This window comes from Neodiprion lecontei, chromosome 4 (genome assembly GCF_021901455.1).
Source record: "Neodiprion lecontei isolate iyNeoLeco1 chromosome 4, iyNeoLeco1.1, whole genome shotgun sequence".
NCBI classification, from domain to species: domain Eukaryota; kingdom Metazoa; phylum Arthropoda; class Insecta; order Hymenoptera; family Diprionidae; genus Neodiprion; species Neodiprion lecontei.
The window spans coordinates 34,385,118-34,407,582 of record NC_060263.1 but is presented as its reverse complement, the minus strand read 5'-3'; the positions used below and the strand labels follow the sequence as shown (position 1 = coordinate 34,407,582).

Below are 22,465 nucleotides of genomic sequence, written 5' to 3'. Positions count from 1 at the left end.
AGTTAACGATCAGTTTTTTTCTGATTGAAAATATCGTGGATCTTTCAGCAGTGCAAGGTTGGGACTTTCAAATTCCAAAAAAAAATTAAATCGCAGTAGATTACTGTAAATATTATGTTTAAATGATGAAATAAATTATTTTCTTTTAAAAAAAATTTATTGCAAATATAGTTTATTCAATGTCTTGCAATAAAAGGTGAAGCTTTTCTCATTAACTTACTTATATACCTTAATTATCTCACCTTAAGTTAAGACTAATTGAAATGAGATGTCATCTAGAGAACTATAACAGGACCAGAAGTATATGTACATTAAAATCTAAATTTTGTTTGCATACAGAATGTGTTAAAATTTATTCTGTCCATCTGTGTGAACAGTGCTGATTTGTACAGACGTAATAAAGTCTCATTTCCTCCTCAGCTCGTCTGGTTTGTGCTTGGAAGAATACAGATTCTCGGTGATTGCATTTTGGACAGGGGTGCTCCTCAGTTCTTGGCAGTGTCGGATCTGATATAACGTCGGCGACGATGTGGGTCAGTTCGCTGTACAGAGTAGATAAACATGTCCATTAGTTACACGTTATGTTATGATTGTTAAAAATCAAGCAAAATAATTCTTACTCAATTTCGTGCATAATTTTATTCACGTAAATGCAGTTGCTGTCGGCTAGCTGCTTGAAGTCGCAATTTCTGCACTGTAATTGGAAAACAACACGTTAAGTCAGTAAATATTAAATTATTTTGTTTAGTAAATCAATCACGGATATTATTTACGAATTCTTACTTAAATTTCTCGGTCGAAACAACCCAACTTGACAAGCAACGACGAATAAATTCTACTTACCGCGTACATCAACACTTTGTTCTCTTTGTCCTCCTTAGGATACAACATGTTATTACATTCTTGGCAAAATCTAATGCCCACAAAACCTGGGCCATCGTCGTGCGTGTCGTATCCAGTTATTTTAGACATTTTCAATAAGAAATTAAGACGACAAAATACTCAGCTTTCACCACTTTGACGTTTCAATCGTGACGGTACGCTACCCTTGCCTAACCTAACATAATGTTCTAACCTAAAAACAGGGACGCTTTGGAATCAGCCGTTCGGTTCTCGTTACTTCGCGGAGCAAAATAGAGATAGAGTTAGCATCGCCCAACATTTGCTCAACAATTATTTCGAATTCGTTCGTTACTGAATACTGGACGTGTCATGAAAATGACAAAACGCGACGTAAAGTATAAAGAATTTCGATGATGTGTCGTAGATGCGAAAGAGTAGTGCTGTCTTTCGCGAATAAATCTTCATCAATCTAAATCCATCGATAAAAATGAGTAAACTCGAGGACAGTTTTACATGGACACACCGATTGGGATGTCCACCGTCGATTTGCAACGAATCTACAAAACAAACGTGAGTTTGGATCAATACCGATTTCTGATTTGCAGTACAATGGTTAAACTCATTTACCTGTTCGTATTAATTCAATTAGATTATCAAAGGGAATCGTCGGCTTGCTATGGGATCACATCGCCGACAATCTACATCCCACATCGGAAGTCTTGGAAGCAAGGAAAAATATCTTACTGCATAAACTGAGAGAAAATGCAGAAGATAGTGTGATTGAAATAATTAAAAAAACCTCTAAGATAAGAGCGGAAAGAAACGATTTGAGACAGCGAATTCGTGCTGCTGAAGAAGAGCGAGAAACACAGGAATTCTTACTTCGTAAAAAACGTAAGTGGATCGCATTCTTGATACTCTTAATTTCCTTGGACAAAATTCTATTGACCCAAAAGTAAAATCTTATAATCATTCCAAAGGGCAAGAACTTCTCAAGATACAGGCAACTCGTCAATCCGTACAAGCAAAGAAAGAACTTTTCTCCATAAAGTATGATCAGATGCAATCGCAGGTTCAAGATTGTAATCAAATGCGCCAAGTTTGTAAATGTCTGTTGCCGTCCAGTGGTGATCAGGTCGACCTAATAATAATAGAGGAATCTTTGACCTTAGTCAGTTCTATGCTCTCAGGCACGGATAAGAAAAAGGTATGAACAATATTCTTTAATTGTTTATATTTTAATTAATTATTTTTCTACGGTTTGAAGGATTATACCATGTATCTCATTTATCAGATACATGCTCCATGGCTTTGAATTTTAAACCTTGAACCATTATTATTAGTTGTAATAAAGTCTAATGTGATTTCTGCGGAACAAATCAAACTTCATTCATATCTCTGTTTATATTCGACATTTTCATCTTATTTGAAGTTTTGTAACTCAAATTCAATTTCCTCCCTGATATTACGGTAGGTCTGGAAGAAGATATCAGAGATACTCTATCCTGTCGCAACATCAGTCTTATGGAACATTCTATTGCAACGCCGAACAACTGATATCGACAGAGTTGTCCAGTTGGGGTACGAAATATCCCCAAATGCTACTCCTAGTAATTGTGGAGAGAAATTTGAAATCGGCATTGCAAAAGCCTGTAGCTTACATGTAACAGCTGTATCAAAACGACTGTTGAATGATGCCAAAGCGAGTGAGCACCAGTCAACCATTCTGGAATATATTGAAAAGATCGAGGTAATAGTAGCTGCAAGTAGGCTTAAAACATTCCAATATTCAAGAAGTGGATACAAACGTGATTTGAAAGTTACCTAACTACAATTTTAAAGACAAACGAATTATCATAACAAGACTGAAGAATTATTTCAGGTTCAATACTTCACGCAAACCTAAATTGACTTCAATTGGAATCATTTGTTATAATTTCACTTTACTTTTCTGTGTATAGAAAGCTCAAACTAGCCATCTGGACATCAGCGAATGGTTGGCATTGACTTTGGAAGTTCGTAAGTGGGAGGCAGAGCAGATGGGCTTACATCGAGCTGTAAAAGTTTTCAATGAGAACCTAGAACCCCAGAACGAGTTGAATGCGGAACTGAACAATATAGCCATCAAAATGCAGCAAACCGATGTTGAAATGGTAAGCACGGTAGTGATTTATGATAACAGTTCACATAAGGTAGTTTCATCGTGAATAGGATTGTTTATATCATTTTCACGTTCACATACTAACTTTTTTTCCTTCATAACTAATAAGTTGACGTGTACCCAACTGGAACTCAGTATTTTTCAAACATGTTACCTGCAGAGACAATGTGCCGATGATATACAAACATCCATGGCGCTTTTGAAAGGAGCTGGTGCTACCTTAAACCGCGCAAAAAAAAAATTGCTGAATGGATTACAAAAATTTGCAATATTCAGAGCAATGCATCAAGACAAAACCTGGTTGGACATTGATCTCGGTATCGAAATTGAAAACTTCTATGAACGGATCAACATGAATGCTTTGAGAAAAATTACATTAGGCGCAGAAGTTGGTGCGTATAGGTACGTGTTTACTCAGATACAAAGTGCAACGGTTTTTTAATAAAAACCATCCACGAATTACGAACGTAAATAGGTATTAGTTGTTCGCAATAAACTTGTGTACAATTATTTTTCAGACATTCGACATGCTGCATAGGGCAATCAGGGCTTGCTGTTACTGTTCCGCTGGACGTGAACTATATTCATGACTTTCCATTTGTTCGTGCCCCCCTCTATCACTTGTTGGATTGTTACAAAGCCTTAATGAAATCCGTTTGGTTCGCTAATTATAAGCCGAGCTCTCCAGATCCTGAACTACAGCTAAACCTAATCGCAGACATGGAGGAACAATGGCGTTTGATGTCGTCTAGAAACTATATTCGTTCTTTTCAGGAGTTGATGAATCTCGCTGATCAAGCTTCTGATAAAACACAGGAGCATCTGCAAAACTTTGACGCCACTTTTGAAGCTTGGTGAGATTTTTGAACTTAAAATACAAATTTCTTGTGAATGTGCGGAATTTCCGCAAGATGCTTTCAATCTAATACCGTGGCAGATTCGTAATGACGAATTGTACTGAAATACATTCAATCGTTGGAAAGTAGTACTGCAATATTACTGCCCGGTTCTAATCTCTTTTTCTTTTTTATTTTTCAGGACAAACCAGGTAGTGAGTTGTATATTGATGTCTTACGAGAATACTGTGGATGGAATAACTTTCAGGGAGTGGCAACAGCGATTTAACATCATGGCATCACTGTTGGCCTCGAAGACTAAGGCTTTGAAGTAGAATGGCGTTATAACGATTGTCGCGAAACGCATTTTTACGATTCAGCAGTATAAAAAATTATTTGAATATAGATTGTAAATAAGTCTAAGTTACTAGTATTTTTATACTTTCTTTCGATAAGAATAAACTCGTGTTTGCTATAAATTTTAGTCACATTTTTTTTCATAAAAAATCATTAAAATTGTATGGCAAAAGTCAATTTTCATTTTCATCAAGAATTGAATAGATATAGGTATATTTTTGTCCATATCTGTACAGATCTGATGCAAGTGTCACCGATGTAGCCTGACTTTTTGTGTGGACATCGGTAAAGTACCATGCAAGGAGGTTTCAAAACAAACATGAAACTTTGATTAGCAAATTGAAAAGTACGCCCTCTGATCGTTCTACTGACCAACGGGTAATCAAACGTACTCGCGATTCGCTAGTGTCGACCACTGACTGACAAGTAGGCAAAGACGGCCAGCCCTGGGTACATTTTCGTTCCCCTCCAATTTAGTTTAGGTTTGTTTGATTGAGAACAAAGTACCTGGATTCCGAAAACTCGTTCTCTCACAAGCTTATCGCAATCAAATTCACCCGTCGGTATCCCTTCATCGACGTTTCAGCAAAGATCCGACGTCGCTGGATCATCAATGAAGGTCCGATACTCCGATTCAAGGAGGTCCGATTGTTTCAAAACGATGACCACGTGACGGTCTCAAGTTGCAAAATAGCCACGAGATGGCGCGAGCGGAGTCAAGATAACCGCGCTCCTAGTGGGCTTCAAGTCGTACTAGCCCAGTAGCTGATTGGCGACGGGTCGAGCGAGTCAAGTGATCAAAAAATGGCATCCGCGACATCGTCGCACAATGAGATTTCACAGCAATGTTCGGTTAATAAACTAATCCGCGTCGGTTACTACGAATTGGAGAAAACCATCGGCAAAGGAAACTTTGCCGTTGTCAAAATGGCCACCCACGTTGTCACAAAATCTAAGGTACGAATTCCCTTTACTTACTAAACCTATCCCACTAGCAGTCTGGAATCCATCATTTTGTCATCAAATTTACGTGAAAAATCAGAATTAAACGAATTATTTGTCAAAATTAACTACTACGCATCGTCCCGTATGATGTGTACGTCAATAATCAGCAGCTATCGGAAAAAACACAACGATAGTCACTTATCTCCTACGCCTCTCGCCAACAATCGACGAGCTACATTGATTTTAAACAAATTAACCGATCGTTTTACCATTTAAAGAAGAAATTTGAATCTTAATCTGTACAACAACAAACAGCGATCTGAGGTGCTGATATCGCGGGGTTTTTTTCTGTCTTGAATTTGTATTTTTTTATCGTCAAATTTCGCCACTCGCAAGATTTGAGCGAATATTTATTTATTGACGCTACTTTCGTTTACGTCACATGCCTCTGTGCGAGTAAAGAACTCGAATGCGGTGTATTGTATCTACGGTATCCCTGCGTAATCACATCAAAGTAGCTCGTTTTATTGCCAATCAATTGAACAAATAATGATTATGTGAATATGTTACATTTGAAAAGAGAAAAACGCCGATCTTGACTCGCCGAAAAAGCGAACTGCACACGCATCTACGTACATACGTACGTAGATACATACATGCATACAAACATGCATGCATACACACATACATACATACATACATACATCATAATACCTATATGCACAGAACTTTGGTCACTAGCTTTTATTTTCATTTTCAACAGTCGCCATTTTGTAACCGCTAAATAAGTACATCGTTGGAAAGTTTCAAAAATTCCGAGGCAAAAGACAAAAACGAATCCCCCCTCCCACTCCTCCTCCTTCACTTAGTCCTTCCAATTCCGACCGATAAACTTGACAAGTTAGATAATTGTAAACTCAGTTGTAAGATGATGGCATGCTGTGGTCGCGTGTTGGAAAACCCGTTCGTTTGAACGAAAAAATAACGGGTGAAATTATTTATTTACAATACGCTGCTGGTGCAGATTTAACATTGATCATACTCGCGAAATTAATTTTTTTGAAACACTTTTTCAACTTTTTATACCCTCTTACTTCTTACTCTGCGAATGTAAACAAATTCTTTTTATCGCGAGGCAATCTCGCTAACGCAAAAAGTTATTCCTTTAGTATAATAAGGCTTTAGTCTTTTTTTCTTTTTTTCGTTTGCATATCGTATTTGCGTTGGGTGATACTCTCAAAAAACACTCCAATTACTTCACGCATGTGCTCTTTATTTCTCGTTTGTTCGCATAACTTACGCTTTACACGTACACAGATTGAATTTTCCGTCATAGAAAAAATTGCTCACTCGGTGCGGTTTTCCTGTAATTGTTTCTGGTTTTCCTTTAGATGAAAACTGGGGAAACTTCACTGATACTGAGTGCTTACTTTTTGTGTAGATCGAACGACCTAATCTACGAGTCTAATGCAAGCGCAGTTGTACAGACAGCAGCGCGCCAAATGCTTTTTCTTAAATCCTTTCTTCATCCCGTAAGACCAATGTAAAAGGGCACGTAAAAATAATCATCATTACGGACTTTTGAAAACTGCACGTTGCGTAGTGTAGTAAATTATCTGAGATCATTTTTTGTGGTTATCTCTGTGCCCTCGGTACGAGCTTCACAACGTAATGCCGCCTTTGGCTGGCTGTGCCTTTAGCAGTCCTTAGTGAATGTATAACTTAATGTAATGCCATGTAATGTACATGCATACATACATACACACACAGCGTCGTTTTCCATTCTATTATATACGTTTATCAATTTCATAATATTACATAAAAGGTATAGTTAGCGAACCTTGAATTGTGTTTTGTCAGCATCGTACTTCTCATATAGTTTAAATGCTATGCAGATAATAAAAGAATAATAAATCAATGAAATCGCTGCGTTCATCGGATCGCACTCGCAGATTCGAATTATTGTACAGGGGAGGAAGGAAGGCATTCAAATTACTACTCGAAAATATAATTTTTATCATTTTCTTCGTACGCAAATGATGAATACGGATAAAATGACATGTGTATGTACTATATTTACACTTATATCAATCGAACACGAGATATAATATAATTATTATCGTATAATTTAAATTACTTGTAAATGTAGTGAAATATTGAATTATATAGTGAGCAGCCGAATTATTCGTCTTAAATAAAAAGAAGGTAACGATTACCGCGTCGCTCGTCTAGTACCGATAATTAAAGAGGTTAATACCGGAATTAAACAAATCTGAAAGTTCCATGCTTGTTTTTTTTTTTTCAACAATAATTCCAAGCGATATATAACTATGTAGTAAAGAAAAAACAGTTTTTCTTCCTTTTCTTTCTTTCTTTTTTTTTCCTTTCGAGTTGCAGGCACTTACAGCGTTTTTTCAATTCTCCTCTTCAATTATTATCGTATGTTAGCGAGAAGAAGAAAAGCAGAAGGAATAAAATGTAATTAGAGAATAATAAAGACGCGTGTGTAATACACTGCAAGTCTGAATCGCGAGGGGATTGTCTCTGCCGGCGGATTGTCCGTTATGCCGCTAAAGCCATCGGACTTGGAAGATAATTAGTGACAATTAGCACGAATCAACAGCTTTGGGTGAAGCCTTGGTACTGTACAAAATTTTCTAGCCACTTGATATTATATAGTATACGATAACTTATCTCGCCGCGCAAAAACACACATCTACATTACTATATACGCGTATGTATACGCATCAGTTTTATACAGTACAACAGCTCCTCCTCCTCCTCATCGTATGTTTTCTGTCCCGTAATATAATATATTGCCTCGCTTGTACATAATATTTTATATAACGCGAGAATGTTTTACGCTTATTTTCATGCGTCTTTTCCGTAAAAAACGTATCCGTTTTCACTCCTAGGAGTTAAAAATGGTATTTTCTGTACTGCGCGCATGCGCTGTCGCAACGAATGTAACATTACGCGACCCTAACCTCAATTTCGTGCTTCGTGAAAAAACGCGTAACGTACTTTTGTTATACCCATAAAGAATCGTGTGCAACAAGAAGGTCTTTTCGCCTCCTCGCGTAATATTAGCAATATTCGCTTCGGCTCACCTACGACTCATATTGAACAGAAAAGATTGAGTTTGCCTTCTTATTACACAATTAATATTAATGCCGGTGTATACATATATAAGACACGTTTTTGATTAAATTTCAATATGGCGCGAATAATAGTAAACGTAAGGAAAGAGTTTGAAAAAAAAAAAGAAAAACCAAACCTATCGCCACGGAAAATAAGTTTACGCACACTTATGCACCGTGCAGCAGATTTATGTACTGATGAGATTTTTTATTTTCAACAAGAGGATTTAAAATACTGTATATTATATTTAATATCATACTCAATAAAATTAACGCGATCATCGTTTATCACTTCTCGTTCTTATACATAATTAAAGACACACACGTTGTGCAGAGGCGGCGCGCTTTGTACATAATATGTAAACCGCAACACATGTGACAAGAATAGATTCACACGTTGTCCCGTTACACTTTCAATTTCTTTTCAGTTATTCACTCTCATTGCGAATTAACAACTGCGTGATTATTCATGCAACGTTACAACACATGATGCAGTATTTTGTTGCAAAGCCAAGAAGATTCCGTCTATAGATATTCGAATTGTTACACTAATTTCGAATCGTTGAAAGTTGTACATCGTTTTGGTTTTTCAAATAGCGGTTCACCATATATACATACATATATACGTACATATTTGCGATTAACATCGAGTATGAAGCCCATTATTAAACGATTATAATTATCCAAAGCGTGTATATAATACGATAATTGACAGAATTTCGGTTTTATTATACTGTCACGCGCTCGTAAGTGCAATTTGCAAATATGTATCGTCGATGTATGTACAACATCGCAAGTTTTTTTTCTTTCTCTTTATTCTCGCACGATGTATAGATACGTACAATATAGATTATACTTGTTATAACGAACAAGTGCGGCAGTTGCGGCTGGGGAACGTCTACACACGTTATATGTGCGAAATAGGCATGTGTTACGCGTATATATTAACACGTAGTAGCACGTGACGTCGGTGTGACGTCACGGGAATCTACTCCGTTCTGTTGGCCAACAGAGAGAGAGAGATAGAGAGACACGCTAAATATGTATGTACGAATTTCACACATATGTTCTATTACAAATTAGAGCTGCGTGTGTGACAGAGGAAACAAATTACCAATAATCACGGTCCCCTTGCCTTCTTTTTATTTTTCACGATTAAATGGAAAAGATTATCGGAGATATTTTATTCGTTACAATTATCCTTGCACAGCTTTTATAACGTATACGATTTTATTCGATTTATCCGCAAGTTACGACGATACTAATTTTTTATTCGATCTTACCAAGAAGTATGTATACTCTATAGGGTACATAATATAATTTATGTCAAAAAATTTAAACGTAGATTTATTCATTGATGGATAGGTTGGCGGTGATTTTATTATAATCGATCAGATGTGTACGTGATATTTCAATTTTTAACACTTTTCTTCTCCGCTCACTTTGCGAAATGATTGAATGAAACGTTTCTCGAACGTGAATTTTAGACACAAGGTTGAAATCATAAGTAGAACATACCGGATATATGCATCTGTCAGTATATTAATGATAATTAATTGATTAACTTAATTGATGATTTAACGTTACATACGTATTCGTTATATACGTATTCGTTATACATGGTTGTATCGATGTAAATATCAATGCGCTTCTTTGTCAATCGACGCTTAGCGAAAAACCCGTAGAATTTTATTGATAGATGTATAAGGATGAAGATGAGGAAAAAATAATAAATTTTTCCTCCCAACGAGATTTTTAAGATTTCTAGATTAAATTCTCACTGATTTCAGTCCTTTCTAATTCATATACTTTATAATTCGCCCTATCTTGATATATATGAGATACTTGTATATATATCGAATGCTATAACTCATGAATGAGCGCGGTGCGAGTAACTCGGTTTGTACGATTGGAGTAAAATCGATGGACAGACACGTTGGGAAATATTCGACGGCATAATGTTATTCAATTCAATGTTACGTATAGCATATGCTTATGCACGAACTATTGTTTCATTTAATTCATTGTCAGTATTGTCCGTGCAGCATTTACGTACATTTATCCCCTTCTGTCACACATTATTCTTCTGAGTCAACTTTTATAACAATATTACTATACTGCGGTTTTTAGGCTCGCTGATTACGAATCTGAGATCAAATTTCAAAAATTGAAAATGGCGGATCCAATATGACGGAAGAAAATTTCAAATTTGATCGAATACGGTCAAAAAACAATGCAGGCATTTTCGGACTCGCTGATTGGATTTGCCGTACTGAATTTTCAAAACCTGATTTCAGATTCGTAATCAGCAACTCCGAAAACCCCTGCATAGTTTTTTTCCGAATTTGATCGAATTTAAAATTTTGATCCGCCATATTGGCTCCGCCATCTTGAATTTTTTAAATCTGACATCAGATTCGTTATAATCAGCGACCCTAAGAACTTACGGTTTACGTAAAACATGTACATGTATTTCTAGAGGGATAACTTTTTCGGAAGTGAATTATTCCTCCAATTTTCACGATTTTTTTCAATCAATTTGCTTCTGTCAATAATAGCTTACATTATATCGCAATAACTACTCTCGAGTATTGAGAACCTATTAGTATATTATCGGGAATAGAAAAGAACCGCAAAGAAATATGTTGAAAAGTTTTCTAAGTGTACAAAATATGGATGTAAATCGGGTGTTAATATAAGAATGCTTACCACGATCATTCAAAAGAGTTATAAGTTACAGCTAAGTGTATCGTTCATTCTCAACAGTCTGGTTCAATTCTTCAAATCAGTATTTAGGTATGTATACTACTATCGAATGAGTCTAATACCGTTTATCCTTATCATTTCTGATCATCTTGTTTCACTCGCGGTGTTATGTCATAAGTGACGTCAGAAATGATTTTGCATTCGTATCACGATGCTCTTAAAAATTTTCTTTACTTTTCTTCCGTTTACTGAGTCTGTTTAAAATTTAGTGGTACGTACTTGAGTTGATTGAGAAAAATTTTTTTCGAACGAATAATAAAAAAATAAACTGATATTCTATGCATGGAATAATCGAAGAGAACAAAATTCATCACAATTGCAATACGTGATTAAAAATAATATTCAATCGTATGAAAATTTTTTATTGTTTCGGGATAAACAAGGAGTTTAGTGGCATTAACTACTATAGACAATACATTTCTTTTTCGTTTACGACGTATGCATACAGCATAAATGAAGGCTGTTAGATCGTTGAACCGATTTGTTACGCGCGCGCGCACGTGTTGCGAATTTGTTGCTAGTAGATGAGATATAGGAATGTATATGTATACAATAGATAGTTGGATATGTATGTATTGTACATACATTTGTACATAAGCTAGAATTGATATTATGGAAATTTTACCGCAATAAGGTGCCAGTAATTTTTGGAATAACCCCGGTAAATCTGAAATTCGCCGGGAATTTTGTATGTATCTTATGGAAAAACCTGATATTCTCAGCGAATTCTTACCGCAAGTGCATTTCTTTCTTTCTTTCTTTTAAAATTTTGAAATAAAAACGAAGCCAATAATTTTTCCTGCAATTTTTAAACTCTCCAACAAAACGTAAAATGATCGAAATTACGACTGTCTAGACGGTAGTAAGAAAATGTTCCTTTTTCAATGCATATGAAAAGGAATTAAAATTCTCGTGTAATTTCGCATTTCACATTTTAGTAGACACCTTGAATAACCTATCGTTTGGGAATTCGCTATGAATGCGTATTGTTTGTCTTGTAATTCAATTGTCGACATGTATAATTGAATTAATGAGTCTACACATGAATACCCTTCTTTTCTGGTTGTTGAAACACGAGCTTTGATTTCTATTTGCAGAAATCAAGACGACCTTAACTCTTTTTTTTTCTCCCAGATGGGAATCTTATTTATCGCCAAATGTAGTGATAAGCTGAGATTTGATAAGATGAAAGATTGGGAAATTGAGAATACGGCATCGTGCTCTTACTTATCGTCACTGTTTTGTACGAGAAAAAAGAAAAGAAAAAAAAAAGTAGTTGTCAACATATTAAAAAATATTTAACGACGAAGCAGTGTACACACATCATAGAAATTAAATAGATCAAGTTTACCAAGACAATTATTGTGTCAGGACTTGTCTAACGGGCAAGTATAAGAAACGTTATTGTCATTGTACAGCGTCATGAAAAGGGCTAGTGAGCAGCACTTATTTCATGCGGCGACACAAAAGGGGGAGAATCCTTCGTTTATAAGGTATAAGTGATGAGCGCGTGTAGATCGGAGTCCTTCTGCCAGTTACCACTTGCTATCATTTAGCATGTCTGTCACATGATTTCGCTGACTATATGTCCTATTGAATCTTGATGCGTGTGCCAGCCTTGTGGATCAATACACACCATTTTAGACACGCTGAATAAACATAAGTCAACAGATTTTCATTTCAAAGGAATTGTCATGAGAATTATTATAACGTCTTCTTTTCAACTCATTTGATTACACTAATATGAAGTGAAATCTTGAAAAATATTAATTTTTAGAATTCATACTCGGAAAATGATTTAATCAGAGGTGAAATGATTTTTTTTTCGTTTGATTCCTATTTCAGGTGGCCATCAAAATAATAGACAAAACGAAATTGAACGAAGAAAATCTAGCAAAAATCTTTCGCGAGGTGCACATAATGAAGAGGCTTCGGCATCAACACATCATACGACTGTATCAAGTTATGGAAACAGAAAGAATGATATACCTGGTAACAGAATATGCTGCTGGAGGGGAAATATTTGACTATGTAGTTAGGAATGGAAAAATGTCCGAACCAGAGGCGAGACGTGTTTTTCGTCAGATTGTTCATGCTGTGTGTTACCTTCATCAACAGAAAGTCGTTCATCGAGATCTTAAGGTAACTTTCAATTTTGCACAATTTATTTCTAGTGATTCTATTAGTTCAAAAGTGTAAAATTGGTTCTTCTTTACCGATCAGAGATTATGTAAATTAAACGCAACATTAATTTCAGGCTGAGAATTTGCTACTTGACGCAGACAATAACATAAAGTTGGCCGACTTTGGGTTCAGCAATGAATATACGCCTGGTGTACCCCTTGGCACGTGGTGTGGTTCTCCTCCGTACGCTGCACCTGAAATATTCAAAGGAGCGCCTTACGACGGGCCTAGAGCAGATGTATGGGTATGTGTCAGTGGATTGCAAAACAAACTTCACTTTTGATTTTCTTTACTTTAATTACTAATTACAAGTTGATTTGAATACACACATGCACATATATTAGGGTAGTCCTTATTTCGGGGTAGGACAAATTTTCATTGTGATGTCCCCCAGATCTGTTCCAAACAATTAGAAAAAAATTTGTATAAATTTTTAACCCTCTACGTCAAATGAAACATGCGGCTCTATGCTCCGAAAGTTTTGAATGTAAAATACACGCAGTTTTTATAAGCAGTTACTTAGTTTTGTATGACTTTGGTATAAATTAAAGGACCATATTATAATTATTGTTCCCTTATATATAAGGCTAATAAAAGTGATGCTATTTAACTTATATATAAAAAGAAAACTATTATAAAATTATGATAAAATTTTTCAATCCGTGTCAAGGATGATGAAATAATGGAGTTGACATCCGTCGTTGTCTTCTATTGTTCCGAAAGTCAGCTGTTTTCAAAAAGCTGATCATATTAAAAAGCAAGCCCGAAATTGAATTGACGTGTCGATCAAATATTTAAATATTGAATCTCTTTCAAAAGTTCGGTCAATTGAAGTTTTAAGTTTTGCCTTGTTAATAAACGGTGGTTGAAAATGCGGTCCAAATGCCAAAGACATAGTTCGAGAGTGTTATCCGGTCTTTCTCCGACATACGTATATCTATATACATACTTGAATATAATGTTATAGTGATTCTATTTTTTCGTTTTTTCTGTATACTACTTGCTATACTCGCTCTATAACATGATTAACAATCAAGTTTTTTATAATATTCTTATCTAAACCTGCAACAAAAGAACTAAGAAATATAACATTCTCGAGTGGCATTATTCAGTGGGAGATAAATTGACATTTAATCATCTTTAGTTTGGTATTGAGCACCTTTTATTCTTTTCACTATATGCAATTTGGTTAACGTTTAAATGGTTTCGCGATCTCACACACTGTTGATGAAAGTCTTGTTGTTCTATCTAACGCTTTTTCATGACATTATGATCTTCGAAATAATGTATCATACTTACAGATATTTAAATGGTTATTTACAACATTATTACAGAGCCTTGGTGTAGTATTGTACGTGTTAGTTTGTGGTGCCCTGCCATTTGATGGGCCTACAATGCAGTCGCTACGCTCTGTGGTGATCTCGGGGAAATTTAGGATACCTTATTTCATGTCTGCAGGTGAGTAGAAAATCAGAAATTAACAGTGCTTCCTCTAAATGGAATCCAGACGCTACTTTCCTCTATCGACAGTAATAATTTTCATGGCTTAACCATGACTATTTGGACTCTTCTATAAAGTGTTGCATCAATAAGAAGCATTAAGAAGATCGTAATATTCAATTAAATTAGGTATTAAAATCAGGTTCGAAGGCTTTTATCTTTTTTTTTCTTTTAATTCTGCAAAACCAATAACTTCATCGCACCACATATACCGTGATTTTTTCCCCTTCATATCGTACAGTTTAATTTATTCAATTCTTTGTTTCTTTACCAAGGCATCTTTTCATTTCAAACCGTTTGGAAAAATACATTTAATAATGCTGGACTTAGTAGTAATTGTTGGGTAGAATTCTGATTAATATGATGAGGAAGTTAAATCTCATTCCTTGATCAGAAAGTATATTTGAAATGATTACGAACATTTATGGAAAATTACTCTAACCATTGTTGCATTAATTATAATATATGAAAATCATTCTTGAGATTCGTAATTCATAGCTTCTATACATATACAGATTACAAATTCGAAAGAATTGATTAATTTGACAGTGGACATAATTTTAAGCGAGAACGATACCAATTATAACAGTCATATATCAAAGGATTTCGTTGAGAATTGGATGGAATTGAGAATTTTTTTACACTATAACTATAAGAGATAAGGTTTAATTGTATTCAAAGTGAATCTATTATCGAGTATGAGAGACAAATTTTAATGTACAATTGGGTGTTAATTTTCAGAGTGCGAACGACTAATTAGACACATGCTTGTTGTGGAAGCAGAACGACGACTAAGTATGACACAAATCTTGACCCATCGCTGGATGGTTGGAGATGGCCTGACAGAGCCTGAGCCAGGAGGGTGTGTATATATGATATTTAAACATTTCATAGATAAGTTGCATAATTCTGACTATCTTAAAAATGGAAGAAGTTTCATGAAATTTTCTATCATCATCCTTGAGATACCATTAAGATAGAAATATATATCAGTGAAATCTGAGCGAACAGTGTTGTCTCTCTGAATATGATATACGAAACTTATCATCGTTTAGGTACAGTGCCGAGCCACCACCTCCGCCACAACTTAATCAATTAGTTTTGGAACATATGCTCAGGCTACCTGGTCTCAGTCCGGACACGGTATTACAAGCCGTGCAAGGTAATGCTTTTGACCATGTTTCGGCTATATATAACTTGCTGGCTGATCAGCTTGAGCCAAGTATGCCCAGCATTCCCAGCATACAAAGTATACCCGGGGACTACATGCCTGACGGTGCTCATCAACTGGAAAAGGTAAATTCTAATAGAGAGCAGCATTTTTCTCAATATTCATATCAGTTTAAATCGAATATTAAAACCTTATTATTTGAAATACTGTTTCTAAATTCACGGACCACGTAATTCCTAGCGATTTTCATATAACATTAATGTTTAATCAAGTAGATGTCTAATTCAAATATAAATATATTTGCGAATGATTTATTCAATTGTCATTAATATCTCCTTCTCCCTCTTGGCATATTTGGAACAGTTTTATATAGTGGTGATTTGATTTCTTCCTTTATCACAGTTTGGCGAAGCCGAAGCGGAAACAGAGGAACGTAGTGGCCTTCATTTGCCTTCTGGGACCCCTTATCATGCAACCAGGAGACACACAGTCGGTCCTGGGGATGCTTCGCATCAGCCACCAACACCCTATCCATACACTTGTACCTATATACAGGGATACCCACCCCTTCCCCTATTGCCAACCTTGCAGTCTAATGTTGACCCCCATTTGCTGCCTCACACTAATCTTCCACTAAACCTCCCTCTTGTTCAGCATCAACCTCCTCAAAACTTCCAAACCAAAGACCAGCATCTTCTCAAACCACCGACCGTTATGGGAGCAAGTAAGTTGAATAGCTTATTTTTTCAGCAATTCCCCTGTGATTCACCATGCAAGAATATATTAATTAAGCAGTAACCATAGAAATCACGGTTTTGCTAACATAGAAATGAAGGTAGAACAGGTATCGATTTTCTTTACTTTTCAATAGCTTTATTTTTTTCTTTGATTTCCATTCTAGCAGGTGGTTTTGGAAGGAGAGCCTCCGACGGGGGAGCTAATCTCCACATGTTCTATCAACAACAACACTGCACAACCACTGGAAACAGTGACGATGTTGGATGGAGTCAACCTGGTAGCAGAGAGCGTTTGCAGCCTGTGAGTTTATTTTTTGTTTTCATTGCTGTTTGGAAATTCAACGAGATTTCTGAAGAGAAGTAACCACGCAAAGTAGATCATCATTCTTTACATTATACAAACCTGAGCTATGGTAAAATTCTCAACAATTCGACAGTTGCAGGCTGGCAGTCCGACGATGGTACCTTGCTCACAGCCACTAAGTGTAGGGGTTGGTGGTGGCAGTGGCGAAGGTGTAGGCGGTGGTGGTGGAGGTGGAGGTGGAGGAACTGATAGACGAAGGCGCAGCGGTGTAACTGCAGTTATGCAACGACCAGGTATACATGGAGGAAAATACATCACCGCTTCACACGAAATTTTAATATTAGTTGTTTGCAAGGAACAATTTAATAGTTGCACATTCAAGTAGCATTAGCCGTTTTTTTTTTCAAATTTATTTTTATTCCCTCGTTTCGTACTTTTTAAATCTATTCATCTACTCACCAGCTACAATCATTCAGTTGTTTATTTATATGTTTCACCAATAATTTGGTTATCGAATTGCGTTAAATTTTGGCAATACTTGACACTTTATTTATGTACTTATATCTACTGTAATTTGTAAAGCATTTCTTTCTTACATTTTCGTATGAGAAAATGCACACTCTAGAAGTTTAGATTTTTGCCGAATCTTTTTGGCACGTGGATATTTTTCTTCAATACCGTAGCTTGATCAAAAAATTCGTTCGAGACAAGCTAATCCTACAGAGATACCTTCTATCAAATAATCTGGCAAATGTTGTTACTTAATCTTAATCCATTATGTTCGTTTGATCGCGTTAATTTCTAATTCGGCAAGCTATGTACCGTTTTGTTTAGTCACAGCTCAATGTAGTACCTTTATGTGTGCTTTCAGAGTTTTTGTTTTTGAAATCTTCCCGAAAAATTATCAAATCCCGTTCTTAGTGTTTCATTTGTTTTTCTGTTTGTTTGATTTTGCATGGTTTTATTGTGCTCCCTGCACTGCCATGCCTTCTCGTTGGTTGGTAACATGCATGTAGTTATAACTCCGGAACTGGTCATGGAGGTGGAAGCTAGGATGAATAGAGCGTATCTCCCGCCAAGTCTGCTGCCGTCTCACCTTAGAACACCTACGCACCCTCAACACAGGAAAACCTCCTTGTTCTTCCCTAATGCTGGTAATTTTTGTCATAAATTCTGCTTCATTGGTATAACGTGTAACTCGTTCGAATTTTGATAGCAAATCCTTCGAATTATCATGTGGATTGTCACTGACATTTTCATACTGCGGTAATCAGAGTTTCTGTATACACGTATCATCTTCTATCATATAGAGTTCATGAATTGGATACCTATTGTTGATAGTTTTGTACGTTTTTCTTTTTTGTTGATTTTTCAATTAGTTCGAAACTCGAATAAGATAAAAATTCTTATTTTTTCCTCCAATCGTTCAAAGTTAGTTGCGGAATTGCAGAAAAAAAAGTTTCATGTCTATTATGTCCACTTAATTAATTTTCGAGTCCCTTCAGGGTCTTCTTATTTATAATTTTTGTCTGTCTTACAGTCCTTGGAATATTTATCTATTTAGCAAAAGGTTTTCTTAACTTCATTTTACGTATTTGTAGCGGGTAGTAGGGATTCGTATAAAGAGCCAAGCACGCACGTAACTTCGGAGCGTTATTCTCCAGTACGCCGTGCATCAGAAGGATCGGGGCCTCCAGGCCCAGGCATTCAGGCACTTCAGCACGAGTATCAACAGCTGCAGAGACTGGCGTCACCTTCACATAGTCCTGCTAGTATCCCTGGAAGTCCCGTTCACGAGAGAGGAGTGGCTGCCATAACTCAAGGTTAACATCATGTGTTACATAACAATTCAGAATTGGCTGTAAATCTCTGGGAGATAACAGCGTTCTATTCTTAGCATAATATCAAGTACCTATAAATTTTATTTCATGTTATTTATCAAAGGTCTGAGTGGTCTGAGTACAGCCCCTGTAGCTGGCAGTATAGTGCATGGTACACCGGCGCAGCCTCCAGCTGCGCCACTGGACTTAAGCCCACTTAGACTCCATAGATCTCCAGCGACAACACCAGTCAGTTATTCTCCTAGTAATAGCCCAGCGTTAGATATGATACAGGAAGAGCATCCTATTGACGTAACAAGAGTAAGCAATGTTGTTTGTTATACAGATAATACTGAAGGTTAAAATAACGTATTGGAATTCGTTTGTGACTCGTTTATTTTTTCTTACAGATACCACCGCCTCAAATATCAGTAACAGACGTTCTTGGCGATCAGGTAACTTTGGTCGATGGTTCCCCCTCTCCTTCTCCATCTCCGGATTCGCTAGAGGATGCTCTGCCTCATTACAAACCACTTCCAAGCTTCATTATATCGGAACCATGCGATCCGTCGAGGCCGAGTATAACGAGAGGTATTGGTAGACCCTTGAATGTCGCTATACCAACGGAAGTTGAGGTGACATTGTCTAATGAATCGAGTAGGTTGAATTCAGATGCAATTTTAGGTCGAGTTAAGCAAATTATCGATGCATGTGCGCCTCCTAAGGGTTTTATATTCTCGAGAGAAGAAGTTGAAGGCGGAGGGCTTAGCTTAGAGTATCCGGGTGGCGTGCAAATTGAACTTAGGGTATGTGAATCTGAAGAGAAAGAGGTCAAAGGGATAAAAATGCGACGAATTAGTGGGGACCAACTCCAGTACAGTCAACTTTGTCAACAGTTGATATCCTGCATCACTGTTTGACGATGTCTTGCGTGTAACCAAATCTTTCATCTTTTTTTAAATTTTTACTAAGTTACATTACATTCCTGGTGCCACATACACCGCACGTCACAGTATTGCACACGCATGCTACCATACGCATACATATGGTACGTTTTAGATTATACTGTTTCATATTATTGTTATATTCGTACATGATACATTTAGTAGATTTAATAGTTTAATACATTTTTTAATACAATTGTACATGAATACTGCACTGTAATAATACAGGAATGGAGAAAACTGGCTAGTCATGATTTACAAAACGAATTAAAAAATAAATGAAAATGAAAGATGTAAAAAAAGTCTATATAATAAGGGTCGGATTGAGTAGTCAATTATGTCGAGGGAATAGCGATTGTCGTTATCTTGCTGTATGTAGTTGAGTTGTATGTAGGTCAGTTTCATTTTTTTCATAATTCCCATATTCGCAAAAATTTTAACGTGATCTCTTGTAATTCATACAGGAATGTTAAATATAGAATTTTATTCATATTTGTGCAAAACTCTAAAAAATATTATTTAGACCTATTTCTGACATTGCATAGCAAATCAGATGCACTACCTGGATTGGACTTCAAAGTATTTTTTTTCCACAAACAAAATATGTTTTCACATCGTGGATATACATCAGTATGTCTGGTTTTTTTTTTTTTAATTACATTTTGGGTTAACGCTTTGATATCATTCATATTTATGCAGCAGTGGTTGAATAATATAGTATCTGTAAACTTTCATTCCCAAGCTGAGTAGTGCAACAAACCGTCTTCCGGAAACAAAATATCTGGTTTTTTGCAATGAATATTTTGTGTTCTGCCTGACGTGGATCGGTCGTAAAGTAAAATTCAATTTTTTATAAATTATTTGTATTTGAGATTTAAAATTCTATTACGAAGATGTCTTGTGGGCAAAAATTGTCGTCTAACTAGCTATCTACTTCCAGAAATTCGAATATAATAAAACAATTGAGATAAATGAAGTTTAGTGTTACATTACCCGTATTACTACAGTTTGTACCGCAGTATTTCATTTTACTTTTATTTATAATCGACTTCTTGAAAATATCTATACAAGGTGACCCAAGACTATCACCCCTTGGGCTATCAATGTGTTCCTCATGACAATCTGCGACTGAAAGGTTTTTTATTTTTGTTAGGAAATTTGTCATTTCAAATTGCCCAGTCTAGTGATATCTGATGATTCAGGACAGCTGCAGAGCACATGATGATCAAATTACCATTCGCAAGCCCTGTTCTGAACCATTGAATGCTCTACCGGATTAACCAATTTCAAACGGTTCTATTTCGCAAACAATAAATTTACTTTGAAAAAAATAGAAAACGTTTCAGTCACAGATTTTCATGAGGATTACATTGGTAGTTTATGGTGCGATAGCCCTGGGGCACCCAGTGTATGTATATATATAAAAAATCATATCGTCATGTTACTGTGAATAGCTAATGTAGTTATAAATATTTGACACCACTCAAAAACTGTTTGCAACATCCGCCGTAGGTAAGAAATACATGGTCCAATCAATTTTGCTGACAAATTATACTAAACTGCTTCCACCAATGTACGCGAACGAACATCAAATGAGACTTGTAACATTAACGTTTGGTTTAGTTTGTAAAATGTCCAATTTTGAAATAATTTTACGATAAAAAATGGTAAAAATTGAATATGACCAAATCTTCTGATATTCAGGTGATATCAAGTGTTCAGTTTTTATGAAACCGTTTTATCAATCAAACAGTTGATGAAAAAAATGTTACATCGAGAAGCGTTAGTTGTTGTCACGAAACTCTGAAGTTGCATAAATAGGATTCATTTATGTAGTAAACAAAAGAGTGGTTCTATATGAAAGAAAAAAAAACTCCATGTACAGATGTCATAATCGTCTGTCGTAAAAGAGTAAAAGATAAAGGAGAAGAGAATTGAAAAGGATATAAAAACTCTAATCGCATTCATTTGCGGTAAAAAGTAGGGTCGCTGATAATCAAGATTATTTTTTTTAGTCTCATTTAGTTGCAGAGTTATCAAATGTGTATACCCCAAAGGATGCAAGAAAATATGTCATGGTTTCCTATGCTTACAATTAGACAGTTTAATGAATGTCAAGGAGTTTTAATTGGCCGTAAGAAAAAATAGACCAGAAAATGGAAAAAAAATTGAATATCTTTAAAAGGCAGGGTTAAGTGAACGTACGCACAGTTGCACATTCTAACGTGATAAGATTAGGACGAAGTTGAATACTGTACATAACACAGATTGTAGAAGTGCAACACATATAAATATATGTACAAGAAAGTATACATGCATATAGGTGTGTATATATATATAGATATATAGACATATGTATATCATATGTGATATAATATATATATATATACACACATTTTAGAAAAATATATATCTAGTACCAAGATGAATCATGTATATTACAAATAATAATAATGACTATTATTATTACTATATGAATAGAGTAAAGATAGTATTTTCTGCTGTCAATTCTTCAACTAAGACTGTGATTTTTAAATAAACTAAATAATAATTAGTGCTCATAATTAATACATATTGATTGAATATCAAGAAATAAAATGAATTTAAACGAAGCATAATTGTAATTGTGACTCCATGTATATTTTGTAGTAAATTTAGTTTTTCTTACTTTTTTTCTTTTCAAAACCCTCCAAACCTACATTCATCCATTAATATGATACCGACAATGAGCTCAAAGTTTAAACCAATATGATTTTT

At 35.7% G+C, this 22,465-nt stretch overlaps 3 protein-coding genes across 8 annotated transcripts; 2 read left to right on the top strand and 1 right to left on the bottom strand.

Moving 5' to 3' along the window:
- Positions 1–155: 155 nt before the first annotated feature.
- Positions 156–1,110, bottom strand: LOC107222674 (DNA-directed RNA polymerase II subunit RPB9). Its single transcript, XM_015662133.2, has 3 exons — positions 844–1,110; positions 621–694; positions 156–542 (listed from the first exon to the last, which is right to left on the bottom strand). The coding sequence occupies exons 1-3, from the start codon at positions 970–972 to the stop codon at positions 353–355; spliced, it is 393 nt and encodes a 130-aa protein (XP_015517619.1). The 5' UTR covers positions 973–1,110; the 3' UTR covers positions 156–352.
- LOC107222673 lies at positions 421–4,319 on the top strand. 2 transcript variants are annotated; one of them, XM_015662132.2, is made up of 9 exons: positions 421–533; positions 1,268–1,413; positions 1,493–1,737; positions 1,824–2,050; positions 2,318–2,593; positions 2,805–2,996; positions 3,165–3,406; positions 3,523–3,858; positions 4,043–4,319. In XM_015662132.2, exons 2-9 carry the CDS (start codon positions 1,331–1,333, stop codon positions 4,173–4,175), a joined length of 1,734 nt encoding a protein of 577 aa, XP_015517618.2. In that variant the 5' UTR covers positions 421–533; positions 1,268–1,330; the 3' UTR covers positions 4,176–4,319. The 2 variants fall into 2 exon arrangements, with proteins under 2 accessions (XP_015517618.2, XP_046592248.1); XM_046736292.1 differs by lacking the exon at positions 421–533 and adding an exon at positions 701–719.
- A 646-nt stretch (positions 4,320–4,965) lies between these two features.
- On the top strand, positions 4,966–21,837 carry LOC107222667 (serine/threonine-protein kinase SIK3). 5 transcript variants are annotated; one of them, XM_015662121.2, is made up of 13 exons: positions 4,966–5,154; positions 12,894–13,190; positions 13,306–13,476; positions 14,567–14,690; positions 15,474–15,594; positions 15,788–16,028; positions 16,306–16,627; positions 16,805–16,941; positions 17,084–17,237; positions 17,961–18,098; positions 18,546–18,767; positions 18,889–19,085; positions 19,175–21,837. In XM_015662121.2, exons 1-13 carry the CDS (start codon positions 5,002–5,004, stop codon positions 19,682–19,684), a joined length of 2,787 nt encoding a protein of 928 aa, XP_015517607.1. In that variant the 5' UTR covers positions 4,966–5,001; the 3' UTR covers positions 19,685–21,837. The 5 variants fall into 5 exon arrangements, with proteins under 5 accessions (XP_015517607.1, XP_046594660.1, XP_015517606.1 ...); XM_046738704.1 differs by having other exon boundaries at positions 17,078–17,237; positions 18,609–18,767; XM_015662120.2 differs by having other exon boundaries at positions 17,078–17,237.
- The last annotated feature ends 628 nt before the right edge of the window (positions 21,838–22,465 follow it).